The sequence below is a fragment of the Hemiscyllium ocellatum genome, chromosome 24 (assembly GCF_020745735.1).
Source record: "Hemiscyllium ocellatum isolate sHemOce1 chromosome 24, sHemOce1.pat.X.cur, whole genome shotgun sequence".
Classification (NCBI taxonomy): Eukaryota; Metazoa; Chordata; class Chondrichthyes; order Orectolobiformes; family Hemiscylliidae; genus Hemiscyllium; species Hemiscyllium ocellatum.
This window is the reverse complement of record NC_083424.1, coordinates 9,822,957-9,840,627: the sequence shown is the minus strand read 5'-3', so window position 1 is coordinate 9,840,627 and position 17,671 is coordinate 9,822,957. Positions and strand designations below refer to the sequence as shown.

General features: G+C 41.7%; 1 protein-coding gene across 3 annotated transcripts in view; it reads right to left on the bottom strand.

The window, feature by feature from the left end:
* The window catches only part of pi4kab (phosphatidylinositol 4-kinase, catalytic, alpha b), a 166,941-nt gene that overhangs the window by 62,336 nt on the left and 86,934 nt on the right, over positions 1-17,671 (bottom strand). For 2 of the 3 annotated variants that reach the window (XM_060843454.1, XM_060843456.1), the window contains 5 exons: positions 10,777-10,866; positions 9,307-9,426; positions 6,536-6,559; positions 2,467-2,559; positions 1,097-1,256 (listed from right to left, as the gene is read on the bottom strand). In XM_060843454.1, the coding sequence (XP_060699437.1) occupies positions 1,097-1,256; positions 2,467-2,559; positions 6,536-6,559; positions 9,307-9,426; positions 10,777-10,866 (487 nt within the window). The remainder of the gene's footprint in view (positions 1-1,096; positions 1,257-2,466; positions 2,560-6,535; positions 6,560-9,306; positions 9,427-10,776; positions 10,867-17,671) is intronic. The other variant, XM_060843455.1, reaches the window with a different exon arrangement.

Sequence of the window (17,671 nt, the reverse complement as noted above, 5' to 3'; positions counted from 1 at the left end):
TAGTTTTGGATTCCCCTACCCTAGGGAAAAGACCTTCACTATTCACCCTAAAAATGCTCTTCACGATTTTATAAACTTCTATAAGGTCTCCCCTCAGCCTCCGGTGTTCCAGGGAAAATAGCCCCAACCTATTCAGCCTCTCCCGATAGCTCAAACCCTCCAACCCTGGCAACATCCTTGTAAATCTTTTCTGAATCCTTTCAAGTTTCACAACATCTTTCCTACTGCAATTTCCGGTACAGCTGCAACATGACCTCCCAATTCCGATACTCAATGTACTGACCAATACAGGCAAATGTACCAAGTGCTTTTTTCACTAACCTGTCCATCTGCGGATTCCAAATACAAGGAACTGTCAACCTATACCTTAAGATCTTTTTGTTCAGCAACACTCCCTCCCCAGGACATCACCATTAAGTGTATACGTCTTGCCCTGATTTGCCTTATCAAAATGCAGCACCTCACATTCACCTCAATTTAACTCCATCTGTCACTCCTCAGCCCATCTGATCGAGGTCCCATTGTACTCTCGAGGTAAACTTCTTCACTGTCCACGACACCAGCAATGTTGGTCTCATCTGTAAACTTACTAATCAGTTATCCCATATTCACATCCAAGTTCTCCCAGTTAATTTATTTAAAATATATTTCAGCCTGCATTTCCCACGTGTTAGGGTTATTGATTGAGAATGGCAACCGATACATTAGATACTCCATAACAGAACAGGTGGGGATGAAGGATGAGCATATTTAACTATAAAGTGCTACAATAAAGCTTTACGTGGTTAGCTTTTTGTTTGATGCCACAGGACATTATAAGGAATAGCTGGACTTAAGCTAAAAGTAAATTAGTTGATCTTCACTGAGGAGGTACAAACCATTCACACTAGGGTTTAGTACTGCTAAACTTCCAACAAATTCACTCTTTTGACATCAACAATTCAATTATAAAACACTCAGTTACTGTAAAATAAAGTGCCTTGCCAATTCAAAGGTCAATTTTAATGACTTATTACTTATGACACAGGTCATGTTATGCAATGCAGCCTATAATTTTTTTGTAAGGTAGGATGTATTTCAGTGTTGCATCCCTCACCTTTGCTGCTGATAAGCAAAGCAGTAAGGTTAAACATGGATTGTGTGCACGCCTCACTCTCAGCCGATTCCAGCGCATCATTAAGTTTTTTAATCATAACTTTGTTCAGGTCGGACTGCTGTCGACCAGTTGCTTCAGAGAAATGTATCATGCCTGCAACCTGTGGAGAGGGAAAAAAAACTGAAAATATTGTACAGGTGGCAAATGTACATCCCTCATGACAGGAAATACAATCATCACTCAAATTCAGCAGAATAGCTCTGGACTACTCAAGTCACAATTACACAATTCAAGCAAAGTTTTAGAGTAAATTACAATTTCTTTTACTGGTTTCACCTTACCATCGTCTCTTTTTCTGAATTAAAGGATTTCTGCCTTTCTTTCGGAAGGTGCTGGTATACGACAGGGTATAGCTATGCCTGCTTCTGTCTTCCCACATGCTTGAGGAGAACATGTCAATCAGATTGGTCCAGTCTAGTGCACGCCAAGCCAGAATGCTGGAGAATTCAAGTCTCACTACGGGACCAGGGCACATAACCTAGCTAAAATAGTGCAATGCCAATGGTAGTGTCATGTTGTCAAAGAATCCATCTTTCCAACAGGATGCTAAACTGAGAACATATCTGGTTGCTTAGATGGTGTGAACAATCCACTAGCATCGTTCAAAGCAAATTTCTACCAGGACCGTGGCCATATCAATCAGCACGGTCAAAACAGTTAATTTTGCTCATTCCTTCGATGCACAAAGGAATACCCAAACATGATCTTCTGATGTCTATCATGTGATCTTTTGCCCATAGGCATAATGCAGGATCATACCAACATTGTAACCTTGGGCAACAAAAGCACTCAACTTTGACTGAGAGAATTCTAAAAATTCCTCATCAGCACTATCTGGTTGTGCAGATGTAGCCCAGCAAACCATACTGCCTCAGCTGATAAAACCTGACCTTTTAATTGCTTTTACATGACGTGATCTGTGTCCTCACCATCTAGTCGTCCTGTATGCCCACATTTAGGTGCATTAGTCAGAGGGAAATGGGTCTGGGTGAGTTACAGTTTGGAGGGTCGGTGTGGACTGGTTGGGCCGAAGATCCTGTTTCCACACTGCAGAGAATCTAATCTAATCATAACAAGTGACTAGCACATAAAATATTTCACGGGATAAAACCCACTTTAGGCCATCTTGAGACTATGGTGAAATATCATCAACTTATTCCTTTATTTGTTTCTGGGCTATCCTCACAGAGGTTTAAGTACAACATTTGCAGAGCGCAGGAAACAGGTGGATTTCCTTGATTGTGATTCCAAAAATTAAGAATAAGGAAGAAAGAAGATGGTAAAGGAATAGTTTTAAATGAACGATTTACCTCTCCTGCAGAGCGGTTGCGTAGATTGAGGGAGGACATAAAGCTAGAGTAGTCCTTCTTCACACAAGCAGGTCTTTCAGTTAGTTGGGTTGCCTGCAGAGTAACGCATAAACATGCAAAACAGTCTTGCTGTAAAGTGCTTCAAACGGGAGATGAAAAATGAAAACATTTACAGATAGAAAACAACCTATTTTTCAAATTTTGAAACTCCTGTGACAATTCTGGAGGAGAACATAATTCTGATATTTCATCCAAATTACAGCCTGTAGATAACACATCGCTATCAATATGATATAAATTCCAATTGCCATCATTAAAATTTCAGACTCCTGTTCAACATTACTTCTGAGAATGAGATACCACGTGAAATGATTGTCCAATCAAACAGAAGCAACAGACAAATCTAGGATCACAGCTGGGTGGCAACAGCTCAATCAACACTCTAAGTTTGAATATTGTGTGATCATTGCCACACATCCGCCTCGGATTTGTATCCCATGATGTTTTGGAACAATGCTGAGAAGGCATTAAGGATTTACAGCACAGAAACAGGCCATATGGCCTGACAACTCTGGGTCAGATACCCAACAGCTGCCAGTTCACTTGGTGAGTGGGTGGCACAACATGGCATTCCCAGGAGACCCAAGAATCAAATCCGACTGATGATGATGATGATGATGATGATGGGTGATTCTTACGATTTGCTTTAAAAGCTAGCAGCGATTCTTGTTTATCCAACAGTTTAATACAATCCACAGTAAGTAAATCAAAGTGCAAATTAGCCATAGTTGGCAAATTGTGATCTATAAACATACGTGGACTATTAACAGGTCAACTCAGTTAAAATAATAACAAGTGTAGTTATCAAATCGAATGTTCAATGTCGGAACTATTTCACAGGATTAAAAACATTTAGTCGCAGAACTTTAGTTGTTAAAGTGAATAGTGAGACAAGCTTCAAGATCACCAATTGATAATAAAATTATACCATGTTACAAAGTACCAACTAATGTAACCCTACCCTGCTCTCGGCACTGTAAAGCTTTGCTTCATTCACTTCACACTGCAGCTTTCTGTTAATTCTCCTGCTCATTCAAATTTCCACACTTCATTGTTGAAAATAAATTGGATCCAACCACTTGCCTATTCATGATACACAAGCCTGGAAGTGCATTTACAAGGAATTTCTTTTCCTCAATATCCACCCAGTGATGCCATGCACCAGCTGGAAGTAATGTTCACAAGGCTCAATGCACCGTCCAGCCCCAGGATGACAGGAACTTCTAGACTGGCCTCATTCATGCTAGCCTTTAAATCTAAAGGACTGGAGTATAAGGATGCAGAAATTATACCTTGGTTGTCCAAAACCCCACTTGCAGTACTGTGGGCAGTTCTGGGCACATGTTAGGAACAGTATATTGGCCTTGGAGGTAAAATATAGGTGTATAAGAATGATAACTGGATTTCAGGGATTAATGAGAGGATTATACAACTTTTCTTTAGAATTTAGCAGGTTAAGTGGTGATCTGATCAAAGTCTTCAGCAGTTTAAGGAAAAGACAAGGTTCCTAAACTGTTTTCACTGTTTGAGGATTTTAGAACCAGGGGGCATAGTCTGAAAATTAGGACCAGTCCATTCAGGAGAGATGTTAGGAAGCACACACAAAGGGTGGTAGATGTTTGAAACTCACTTCCACAAGCAGCAATGGATGTAGGATCAGTTGTTCATTTTAAATCTGAGATAGATAATTTTTTGTTAAACTAAGGGTATTCAGGACTATGAGCCACAGGCTGGTATATGGAGATGGGCCACAGATCGGCCATGATCTCATCGAATGGTGGAACAGAATCGAGGGGCTGAATGGCCTACTCTTATTCCGATATCCTTACATCCTTTGTGGCTTGGAGACAAAAGATACCACATAAATAAGAGGTGTTTTTTTCCCACTGATAACTGATAAATCTCTCCTATGAATGAGTACAACAATTCTCTAATCAACCCGTCCACACCTCAGAAGCAGATGAGACTTAAATGCAGGCCTCCTGGATCAGAGATGAGGCCTTGACTACTATTCCACAAGATCTCCTATAATAAGCTTGATGTATCAATAACTTACAAATTACAATATTAATGGTATATTGTTTACAGTATTAATATTTTATGAATCTACTGTACTGGTATTTTATGTAATACATATCGTTAAATTCTTATAGTGAAACTTGATAAACACTTACCTTGTTATTTTATAAGCTTTTGATAATATTGGTTTTGTAAATTCAATTGGAATTTCATAAATATTTTGTAAATGCCTTAGAAGTGATATTTTTAAAATGCCTACACAATATTGATGCTTGATCCCACCCCCAGTGCTAATATCTTGCTTACTTCCTCACGAGTAACATTATTGAATAATGTCAAGTGCAGTTGGATGATAATCTGAATCCAGGGGCAGATTGGTTTTATAATACGTGCCCCACACTGGCAGGCAGTCGTCTAACATCTCACCAATGCTGGTCATCTGAAGGCAACAGTGGCAACAAAACAGCACATCCAAAAACATTGACACAAAACAAAATATTTCAAAATAAAATATTTCAAACCACTTTCTATCCCACCACCTGTCACACTTCCAAGCAGTTTGAGAAAACAGAATAAGCAATTTATAACACACATCATTTCACAAAAGACATGAATAATGAAATGGTAATACATTGCATTGGTTATTCTACTGCTGTGCGCCACAGTCCATTGAAAATTGGATAACACATCCATGACTAATTTTCTGCCACATGATTGAGTGTGCCAATTCATTCTTTACAGAACTTATTCTGTGCTAATGGTTTAAGAAGATACCCGAAGTAAAGCTTTCCACGCGTGTTTGTTTAGAATATTGGAAAGCGAACTAAAGCAAAATGTAATGTATTTATTTCTCTGGTCCTTCCTCCCCATCTAATAAAGGTTCTAACTCTCTTTAAGACACATTTCGTTTGGTTCTTCCTCATGCAAGAGGCCACTCCTAAATACCAGCCGAACGTGGTATGACGGCACGACATACAGCAGTGGGAAGTTTCAAGAGCGTGCTCAATCATGGTACTCATCTCAGTACCAGCGTGAGCAATTTGCAAACACTTCCCAGCAATAACTGCAGCTCTCCTTAACTTGGGGATTGCCAAAGACAAGAGCAGGGCCCTTACCAGCAGCTGGGAACAGCCATCTTGGTACATACTATGGTTAAAAACACAGGACTACCATCAATTATTTGGACACCAGGAGGAGTGACGATCATTATGTGTATACCCAACAAGTAAGTCTTTCAACATATATGAAGTTCAGGATGGGGAATTTTGCAGGCTACATTAACTGATCTGAACTGTGCAACTGCTTTTGTCAGTTAAGACTCATTATTCTTCGCTTTTGAATCAAGATCATTGTTTTTTTTGATTAGCAATGCAACAATATTCTTTGTAAATCACCAAAAGGATGTGTTATAAAAGGCTTCACTAGAATCTAAAACTAACTCAGACAGGAATTAGTAGAAATCATTAGAAAATGATCAAACCCAATCAAGAAATGATCTGCCTAGTGATTTGAGTGTATCAGCCACATGGATCATGAATACCAGTGCATTTAACCCCAAAATCATAATTAACCAGTAAAGATATACAAGGCAATTGGAAATGCACTCTCATATACCAAGTCTGCACTCACTAATGGTCCAATTCCCAAAATTCATGTTTTAGCTTCCATTTGAGTCATTCTATTGTTAAGTAAAAATGCCACATTGTAAACGTATTGCCTTTATAAAGTCATGATTCCATTTCCAAAACAATTACTATTAGAATTTTGGTTTTGCATGAGGCACTTTCCATTTCCATTTTGGACGGTACATCTGCTTGAAGGCAGCTGCATTATAATGCAGAATTTGAACTTTAGAATTGTTTTTCCGTCACAATTGTGTCAAATCTCTGAGCACATACTTTACTGGCAGTTAATTTACATCAATGAAAGGAATGAGAAGCTAAAACTCTCGCAAAACGAGTCAAACGTGCTGGTTATTGCTACAACAAACCTGGATAACAAGGGAAGATGGTGGCTGTGGAGGTTACACACAATGCAGGACAATCAGTGACATGAAAAACAGGAACAGCCACATCACAAGACTAATTCATGGGGAAAATAAAACGTAAAAGAAACCATACAAACACATTTCACTGAAAGATTGAAATTAAACAACAGGGCCGCACTGTGCAAAGTGATATGATACCCAGTTGTGAGCAGGTCTGCCTTCAAAGTGATTTATGTCAAATGAAACAGCTCAATCTGTGATGGTTAAAAGAAAAAACCGGGGTGGGACCAAATGCTCTGACATTGGCTTTGATGTGATTCATCTTTAGTTAAATGCTCACATATACTCTCAAAAAATGTTTTTAATGATTACTGGGGTGACAATTCCAACAGACACCCATTCAGTAACTCACCCAAGTGACATTATTCTTCTGAGTTCCGAATACCACATTTTAGCATTTGATCACAGTGGGGTAGGGGTTCACACTGCAGCCCAGCTCAATATTGATTTTCAGCCATCTGTATCACATTGTACAACAGAATGCAGGCAGGAATGGGAAAGGGAGTGCTTTCAACTTCTTAATCTAGTTAACCCAGATAATATCTTAGTTCAGTCTGAGGGGAGGGCATCTCTTGGTCAGGTAGCATCTGTGGAGACAGAATCAAAGCTAACATTTGCACCAATAGTCATTGGAACTCTGAAAGGTTCGGATTAAAAACCTCGACTTGATGTATTAATGTTTCTCTCTGCACAGACTCTGCCTGACAGCTGAATATTTTCACTATTTTCAGATTTTATTTCAGATTCCCAACCCCCACAGTATTGTGCTGTCACATGAGAGATGAATTTCAGTATTTGCAGGGTCAATGGATAAACTTGATGTGAGCTGTGAATGTTTGATGATTAACTTTGGGAAACGAAAGGCCTTCTGCTTGCTTTAGAACATCGAGGTTGGCCCAGTGGATGTCTGGAGAAGGGGAGTACTTTACTTTGAAAGCACTGCATTATTAAGACAGCATGTTATGGAAAAGCTGAATATTTAATCTGTTTCCTGATGTCTGCAGTGCTGGTGGCTCTATAATCTTAAACAACTGGCTGAATAAAGCAAAACTCGAAATGTATTCCAACACTTTTTTTTATCTCAAGATAAGCATGAAATATTAAATTATACGCAATGGTGAAAATTGATTCAATATTCAAAAACTGGAGTTACAATTATATCCTACAACTAAACTTACAATTCAACTAACGAAATAAATGCAAGGTCCTGCTTTTGTATATATGTTTCAGCATGGCCCAGTCATAACTATCTGACTGAAGCTCAATACACCCTGACATGTAAACAGCTTTCCTGCCCACAAATGAGACTGATCTGCTGAGTGTAACTTCAGTTTTTTCTTTATATTTCAGATTTCCAGCATCTGCAGTATTTTGCTTCTTAATTAAAACCATTTTTCTTCTTTGGTATGTAATCAGAAATTGCTGAAGGAGCTCAGCAGGTCTGGCAGCATTTGCTGAGAGAGAAACAGAGTTAGATGTTTTGAGTCCAGTGACCCTTCTTCAGATTCTAAAGGAGAGTCACTAGGTTTGATAGGTTAACTCTGTTTCTCTCTCTCTGCAGATGCTGCCAGACCTACTGAGTTTCTCCAGCAATTTCTGCTTATATTTCAGATTTGGAACATCCCCTGTTCTTTGTTTTATTGTGGTGCTCCTGGCTATTTTTTCCCATGCCAGATGCTGCACACATTTTCTTGTTTGAGAAACTTGGAAAAGTATTTCCAGAAATCTGTTGACAAAAAGCACTGAAAAACAGGTTGCAATGACTGCACTGTTGCTTTTTCTGGGGCAGTTGTTTCTCTTTGAATGGAATCTATTGAAAGTATTTCCCCAGGGTGGTTGCAGGAGGATTCCAATTTGCACGCTCACCTTTGTTAAATTAAATTGCAAACATGATTCAAAGCCGATGATAGTCACATCTTAGCAATGTAAATTCAAACTTCAATTTGGCACAGATGTTTCAGTGAAAATTGAGATTTAAATTGCTGCTATGAAGTTGCACCCAGAACTTCATTGTTAGAATAATGAATTCTAAAAAAATAAGAGTTGAGACAAACTGAGGCTATTCTCTTTGGAAGCTTAAGGAAAAATTTGTTAGAGATGTTCAAAATAATATAGAGTAACTAAGAGGAATTTGCTGCAGATGGCATCAAGATCAATAAAGAGGGAGCCCCGACTTAAGAAAAGAACTGGGAGGTGAAACGCGACGATATTTTTATGCAGTGTAAAAAGAGTGGTGAAAGTAGATTTACTAATAATTTTCAAAAGCTTGAGGGGGAAGAACTTGCAGGGTAATGCAAAAAATGTGAGGGAATGGGGCTAATCTTTCAAAGCACAAGCACAGGTATAAGGAATGGCCTCTTTTTGCACCAGATCATTGTGGTTCTTAAAACTAACAACTGCGAGTTCTCAGTGCAAAGTCAGCTGCATTCAGAGATTTGTTGGATGATCTGTAATTGTAATTTAAAACTGCAAGACCTTCAATGCCTTCTTGGATGAGATTTGTCTCAGAGAAGGGCAGGTTTTTGAAGGAATCCATGATTGGGAAGTTGGCTTTTCAGCACAGTGGGTCACCACACTTAATTAACAGAAAATGGAGAAATAAACAGCAAATCATGGAGGGCTTAGAGCTGGAGACAAATTCAATTGTACACTATTAATCCTCCCCTGTACTATCAGGAGCAATTCAATACCAATTCTGTCCTTGCTGTACATACCCCTAGAGTCGTGTTCTGTCTGTTGTAACTCGCAAAGTTCAAGATACTTTCAGTTGCCATAGCGAGGCCAGTGTGCTGAGACAGACCTGACACCCAATTCTGATGCTTATTCAGATATTCCTGAAAAACAAAAACAAAACACAGACCACTCCTCACACAACAAATAACAAAAAGTGAGGATTAACTTCAGCTATGTAGTGTAATTTCAGAAATATTCACCACATGGACACCACAGATTTTGAGTTTCCGAATATTCTGCAATAGGAGGGCAGTTGAAATGAAAAGTCTGCCACAATCCCTCTTTAGTCCACAAGATGGCAACATATGCCTATGAGATGGGACAGGAATATGACCATGCAGTTCCTCAATGCTGCTTTGCTCTTCAATTAGATCAAAGCTAAATTATTTCTCATTTCTATTTACTTGCACTGGACCAGTATTCCACAATACCAGTGAGGAAGGAGAAAATCTGTTACTCTCAATTTGACAGTACCAACAATGTTTAAGAGCAGTTTCACACCTTCACTGTCCATCGTATGAAGAAGTGAGTCCCAATTTTGTTCCAGAACAGCCTAGCTCTAACGTTCATTTTTTTGGTTCTAGACTCCCCAACCAAATGTACACTCCCTTTGTCATCCCCTGCTGTTTTAAACACCTCAATTAGGTCATTCCTTAATTCACTCTACTCAAAGGGGAGATAAAATTGTGCGACCTCATGAACCCTTTAACTACAAGCATCGTTCTGGGAAACGTGAACTGCACCCTCCCAGATCAATATATTCAGAAGTGCAATGTCCAGAAATGAATGTATATTCCTGGTAAGTCTATACAACTGATGTGTAACTTCCCTCCCTTCATATTGTAGTTCACTTGGGGTCACAGCCCATATTGCTCAAACTGATTGCTTCTTGTAACTGAATATTAGCTTTCTGTAACGTACATAGAGACTCTTAAATCTCACCATTTAGAGAATATGCCACTTTGCAAATCTGGGATCCGTAATGGATGACCTCCCTAATCCCCACATTGAATTCTGCAGTCCACAGTTCTACCCAATTACTACATCTAAGCAAGTCCTCATACAGCCTCTCTCTGCACTGCCTACTGTGCCTCCTAACTTCAGGGTGGTCAGCAACGTTGGAAAGGTGACTCTCTGTTTCATCATCTAAGTTTCTGACAAACATAGTGAGCAGGTGAGGGAGCCCTCAAAATCCTTAGGGTTGCACGAGACACATCCTGCCCCTAAGATTAAAAAGCTACTCTTTTCAGCAAAGGTTTTGGTCATTTGTCTGGATATTCTCTCTCAGGCTTGGCACCATCACACATCAGAGATGTGGCTTTGGAACATTGTAAAGGTACTATGTAAATTTAGACTTGTTGCCAAACACCCAGCCCAATTTTCATTCAATTGATATCTCCGATTCCTTGTGCATTCATTTTCTTTTGTTGCTAAATGAGCTGTCAGGTTACCTGGAGATGGGACTTGGTAACAGTTGGAGCCCATTTCATTGCCTCCTGAAGGATTCCACCACAACGAGCAGCAAAATCTCGGACAATGCTCTGAGGAGAGTGAGGAGACAGATGATTAGGTTTAACACAAAGATAGGTGGAGGGACAGGTAGTGTTGAGAAAGCGGGGAGGCTGAAGGAGAACTCAGACAGGCTAACAGCATGGACAAGGAAGTGGCAGATGGAATACAAGTGGACGAGTGTGAGGTTACGCACTTTAGCAGGAAGAACAGAGGCAGAGACTATTTCCTAAACAGAGAAAGGCTTTGGAAATTTGAAGTATAAGGGCACTTGGGACTCCTCCTCAAGGGGACTTTTAAGGTTAACGTGCAGGTTCAGCTGGCAGTAAGGAAGGCAAATACAATGTTAGCATTCATTTCCAGAGGACTGGAATACAAGAGCAGAGATGGACTGCGGAGGCTGTCTAAGGTTTTGGTCAGATTGTATTTGGAATAATGTGAGCAGTTTTGGGGCCTGCGTCTAAGGAATGGTTTTGCGTTGGCCTTGGATGAGGTCTGGAGGAGGTTCACAAGAATGATTCCAGGGATGAAGGAATGTGCTAGATGAGGAGCGACTGAAGACTCTGGGTCCATACTCAGTGGTGTTTAGAAGGTTGAGGGGAAACTTGATTGAAACTTACAGAATGCTCAGAGGCCTAGATAGAGTTGATGCGGAGAAAGTGTTTCCACTCAGTGGAGAGGCTAGGACCCAAGGGCACAATCTCAGAGTTACTGGATGACCCTTTAGAACTGACATGAGGAGGAATTTCTTCAGCCAGAGGATGGAGAATCTGTAGAACTCACTGCTACAGAACGCAGAGTGGGCCATGTCATTGAGTGTACTTAAGACAGAGATAGATGGGGTCTTGATTGGTAAGGGAATCAAAGGTTACAGGAAGAAGGCAGGAGAATGGGGTTGAGAAACATATCAGCCATGATCGATTGTGGAGTAGAATCTGTGGGCTGAATGGCCTGATCCTACTCCTGGATATTATGGTCTAACCAGGGTAATTTATAACTACTCTAGTGCAGAAACTGTGGTGAAAGCTAATTCAATAAATAATTTTAAAAAGGAGCTAGACAAAAATATAATGCTCAGTGTTATGTTCAAAAAGCAAGGGTGGCTGACTGAGCTCAATGGTTTGTTTCGAAGAGGCTGTACAAGGACAATGGGACAAATGGTCGCCTTCTACACTAATTCTATGTATCTGCACGTGTTTTGAAAAATATTATTTGAGCACTAATTTATTATACAACATCTTCTGCAAAAGTCATTTAAATAACTTCTTTGCACAAACAAAACCAATTCCTTTGTACATTATTCCTCATAAATACATTTGCTTCATGTCCAAATTAATCACTAAGTGATTAATATTTCCTATGGAACCTAAATATAACTTCTTTTTAAAAAATCACTCATTTAAAAATAAAAGGGAAAATCAAGAACACCGCGGGGGAAATAAAAAAACATTAAACTGTCAATTTCAATTCAGCTAAAAGTAAAGTTGGAAAATTTAGACACTCTGTACTCCCAAAGAGCAAAGGCATAACATCAGATCACTGTTGTATTTAACAGCTGGCTTATCTTGTGTCTGTTTAACCAGGAATGGTTAGTGAGTGTAAAACCTAAGTCGGAAAACAAAAGTATGATTCCCAAGAATTAAAATCATAATCTTTCAGGGAAGTGCAATCATGCTCTGAGCAAATCCAAGGCTGAGATCAAAAGGTTTTGGGTACAAGGGAATCAAGGATTTGGAGACAAGGCAGGAAACTAGAACTGACTTAGATCAGTTGTGAGCTTAAAAATGTGTTGCTGGAAAAGCGCAGCAGGTCAGGCAGCATCCAAGGAGAAGGAGAATCGACGTTTCGGGCATTCATCAGGAATGGGGAGGGTGTGCCAAGCAGGCTAAGATAAAAGGTAGGGAGGAGGGACTTGGGGGAGGGGCGTTGGGAATACGATAGGTGGAAGGAGGTTAAGGTGAGGGTGATAGGCCAGAGAGGGGGTGGGGTCGGAGAGGTTGGGAAGAAGATTGTAGGTCAAGAAGGTGGTGCTGAGTCTGAGGGTTGGGACTGAGGGGAAATGAGGAAGCTGGAGAAATCTGCATTCATCCCTTGTGGTTGGAGGGTTCCTAGGCGGAAGATGAGGCGCTCTTCCTCCAGGCGTCGTGTTGCCACGGTCTGGCAATGGAGGAGGCCAAGGACCTGCATGTCCTTGGCAGAATGGGAGGGGGAGTTAAAGTGTTCAGCCACAGGGTGGTTAGGTTGGTTGGTGCAGATGTCCCAGAGGTGGTCTCTGAAACGTTCCGCAAGTAGGCGGCCTGTCTCCCCAATGTAGAGGAGGCCACATTGTGTGCAGCGGATGCAGTAAATGATGTGTGTGGAGGTGCAGGTGAATTTCTGATGGATATTGAAGGATCCCTTGGGGCCTTGGAGGGAAGTGAGGGGGGAGGTGTGGGCACAAGTTTTGCATTTTTTGCTGTTGCAGGGGAAGGTGCTGGGAGTGAAGGTTGTGTTGGTGGGGGTGTGGACCTGACAAGGGAGTCACAGAGGGAGTGGTCTTTCCGGAACGCTGATGGGGAGGGGGGGGGAATATATCCTTGGAGGTAGGGTCTGTTTGGTGGTGGTGGAAATGACGAAGGATGATCCGATGTATCTGGAGGTTGGGTGGGGTGGTAGGTGAAGACTAGTGGGGTTCTGTCCTGGTGGCGATTGGAGAGGCGGGGTTCAAGGGCGGAGGAGCGGGAAGTGGAGGAGATGCGGTGGAGTGCATCGTCAACCACGTCTGGGGGGAAATTGTGGTCTTTGAAGAAGAAGGCCATCTGGGTTGCTCGGTATTGGAATTGGTCCTCCTGGGAGCAGATGCGGCGAAGACGAAGGAATTGGGAATATGGGATGGAGTTTTTACAGGGGGCAGGGTGGGAGGAGGTGTTTGTGTTGTGTTGCCTACTCCTGTTTCTTATGGCACGGCTTGAAATGTACAGCTTAGAAATGGTCTGGAACAAAAATGATTCATTGCAATGTGGTGTGCTGTAACAGGGAAACAGCAAACAGCACCACGGTAAACCTTAAGAAATTAGAACAAAGCAAATGTTCCTCTGAATAAACAAGTAATGTTGTCAGTTGTAGAAAAGCATTTTTGCAGTCTCATCAATTCTCCACCAAGTGGTGAGAATGCACAGCTACAGATGTGACTGAGTTAAATCACTTCACAATGAGAAAATCCCCTTGACAAATCACCTCAGAGGCAAGGCAGAATTATGACTGTCCAAATAAGACATACAGAGATCGGTTAAACTATTTTTGCAAAAGCTTCAACAGCTTTTATTTTACAAGGTAATTAATTCTGGGAATGCAAATCAGGTTGCCAACAACACAGAGAAAGAGATGTGGTGGGGTGGGAGGGGGGAAGCAATCTAGTGGTGGAGTAGAATTTGAATATTTCTTTTCCTGTAGGTTGATGATGTATATACGGTTTCCAGCCACCTGGATCTTACATGAAGTTCAAAACCATTGCTCTAATTAACCTGCATAATATCTGCACATCACAATGTCTGCACAAGATAGCATTGTGCCAGGAGATAGGATTTGCTAAGTGAGCTCTTTCAAAAAAAAATCTAGGCTCAAACAGCAAAACGGAACACTAAATAGGAAACAGAAGGTTTAATTGAATTAAACGGAATAAACTTTGAGAACCAGACTACCAGGGGATGGTGGGCAGCATTTGCTTCATGGTCAGTGGTTTGAGATACAAGCAAACTTGGGGTTTGACATTTGGCAATCAATAAGAATTCCTGGTCCAGCAATGATTCAACTTACAAGTTTTCATCTTTGTCATCAAATCCTTCCACCCATCCTGGTCTCCATAGTCTCCTCTAATCCTAGGCGCTCCCAAGAAATTAGACAACGCCAGGTCTGAGCTCCTTCGTTTTCTCAATTTCCTTCACCTCATCATTGCCTTCAGCTTTCTGGACCTTGGTCTTTGCAATTCCTTCGCTAAACCTCTGCCTCTCTCTCCTCCAAGACATTCAGTAAAATTTGCAACTTTCCAAAGATTTTGTTGCTTCTTGTTTGTTTCTTTGGTTTAGATGTGGGTAATGTTAGCTAGACCATCATTTACTGGTCATCCTTAACTGGCAAGCTATAGGTACTGGTGAGCTGTCTTGACAGGTTTGGCATGGAGTGGAAGTTTTGCCTTTTCGAATAATCTAGAACTAGGGGCTACTGTTTAAAAAAATAAAGATGAGGTGATTTTTTTTAAACTCTGAGAGGGGCATGAGTCATTGGAATTCAACTCCGAAGAAGGTGGGGGAATGCAATCCTTCAATATGTTTAAGGCAGAGGCAGACAGTCTTCGCTTAGGCAAGGCTATCATGAGTTGGCACGAATACGGATTTGAGTTTATAAACAGGTCAGTCATTGTGGAGCTGCTTTGATAGGGTGAATGACCTTCTCTTGCTCCTTGCTCACATATTCTTGAACCCTACTACGTGGGATATGGGGATTCCCATGGTGATAGTGAGGAGGGAGGGTTCCAGGACATTGACCCAGTGACATTGAAGGAATGGTGGCATACTGCCAAGTCAGGGTGGTGTACAGCTTGGAGGGAAACTTGCAGGTTGTGATGCTCCTAATAATCTGCTGCTCTAGACCTTCGGGAAGGAAAAGGTTAATGCTTTTGGAGGTACTGCCAGTGCTTCTTGTGGATGGTGTACACTGCTGCCACTGTGTGTCACTGGTGAAAGGTGTGAACGGTAAAGGTCATAGATGGGGTTTCAATCAAGCTGCTTTGTCCTGGATAGAGTCAAGCTTCTTGAATATTGCTGGGGAGCTGCACCCATCTAGGCAAGTGGACAGGACTAGATTATACTCCTGACTGCCTTGTAGATGGTTGATAAATTGGGGAGTCAGGACGTAAGTTACTCACTGCAGGATTCCTAGCCTCTGATCTGCTCACTACAGGATGCCTAGTCTCTAACATGCTCTTGTAGCCACAATGTTTATATGGCTAGTTCAGTTCAGTTTCTGGTTAATGGTAAAGCTGAGTATGTTGATGGAAGATTTAATGTTAATGCCACTGTACATCAAGGGGTGATGGTTAAATTGTGTTTTGCTAGAGAAGACCAGTGTCTGGCACTTGTCATGCCACACCTGGATGATGGCCTGGTATTTCAGTATCTGGCTCTGTATCTGAGGAATCACAAATCATGCTGAACATTATTCAGTCCTCAGTGAGCATCCCCACTTCCAATCCAGTGACAAAGGGAAGTTCATTGATGAAGCTGAGGCCCAGGACACTACCCTGAGGGATTTCTACAGTGCTGGCCTGGCTCTGAGATGACTGACCTCTTGCTTTGTACCAGGTACGACCCCAGCCAGTGGAGAGTTTTCCCCCGGATTCCCATGGACTCCAGTTTTTTTTCCTGGGTTCCTTGATGTCACATTCAGATAATTGCTGTCACAGGCAGTCACTCTCACCTCACTTTACCTTTGGAATTCAGCGTCCTCTTTTTGAACAGGTTTGAACAAAAGCTCTAGTGAGGTCAGAAGCCAAAAGTCCATACCAGATTCCAAATTAAACATCAGTGAGCAGATCATTCCTCAGCAACTTGACCCTTTCCATCACTTTGCTGTTGATCGGGAGCTAATTGACAGGATGGTAACTAGCTGAAAATGTACTACTGGAAAAGCACAGCAGGTCAGGCAGCATCCAAGGAGCAGGAGAGTCGATGTTTCGAGCATGAGCCCTTCTTCAGGAATCAGGATGGTAACTTGTGTTGCATTTGTCCTGCTTTTCACGTACAGAAAACGTTTTTACTTTAGCGGATGGATACCAACTTTGCTGAAAGAGCTTGGCAAGGAGCGTGGCAAGTTCTGGAGCACAAACCTTCAGTATTATTGCTGCAATGTTGTCAGGGCCCACAGTTTTGGCAGTATGCAATGCCCTTCAGCAGCTGCTTCTGATCATGTTCCAGGCTTTGTGGAGCTTCCATAGTCTGTTAGCTGTTTAACTCGCCACCAACACAAGGCTGAACGTGGCAGCAGATGATCTGCTGGTCAGGGGATCGCTTTGTCTTGGAACATTTTATGATGAGATTCCCTACAGTGTGAAAACAGGCCCTTCGGCACAACAAGTCCACACCGACCCTCCGAAGAATAACCCACCCAGACCCATTTCTCTCTGACTAATGCACTAACACTATGGGCAACTTAACATGGCTAATTCACCTGACCTGCACATCTTTAGACTGTGGGAGGAAACCGGAGCACCCGGTGGAAACCCACACAGACACGGTGAGTATGTGCCCAAGGCTGGAATCGAACCTAGGAACCTGGTGCTGTGAGGCAGTAGTGCTAACCACTGAGCCACTGTGCTACTCTATGATATTGAAGCAGCTGCGTAAACATTAGTTGTTGCTGAGTCCACAATCCTCCCAGGCTTCGGGGAAGCTCGAGACTGAAGTAATACGAACAGGCAAACAAGGAACAAGAGTCGGCCACTGAGTCCTCCAAGCTTGCTCTATCATTCAATAAGATCATGTTCGATCGGATTTCACCTCAACTCCATTTTGCTGAATGGCCCCAATAATCTTTCATCCCCATGGTCATCAGGTTTAAAGATTCCATACCCACCGTTGTCTGGGAAAGGGAATTCCAAAGATTCACAAAGAAAAAAATCAAAATCCTCATCTCTGTTTTAAACTATGGCGCCAGTTCTAGATTGCCCCACAAGAGGAAACATCTTTTCCACATCCACCTGGTCCAGTCACCTCAGGATCTGACATGTTTCAATTAAGTCACCTCTGACTTTTCTAAACTCCAGAGGATACAGACCTAGCCTGACAAACCTTTCCTCACATG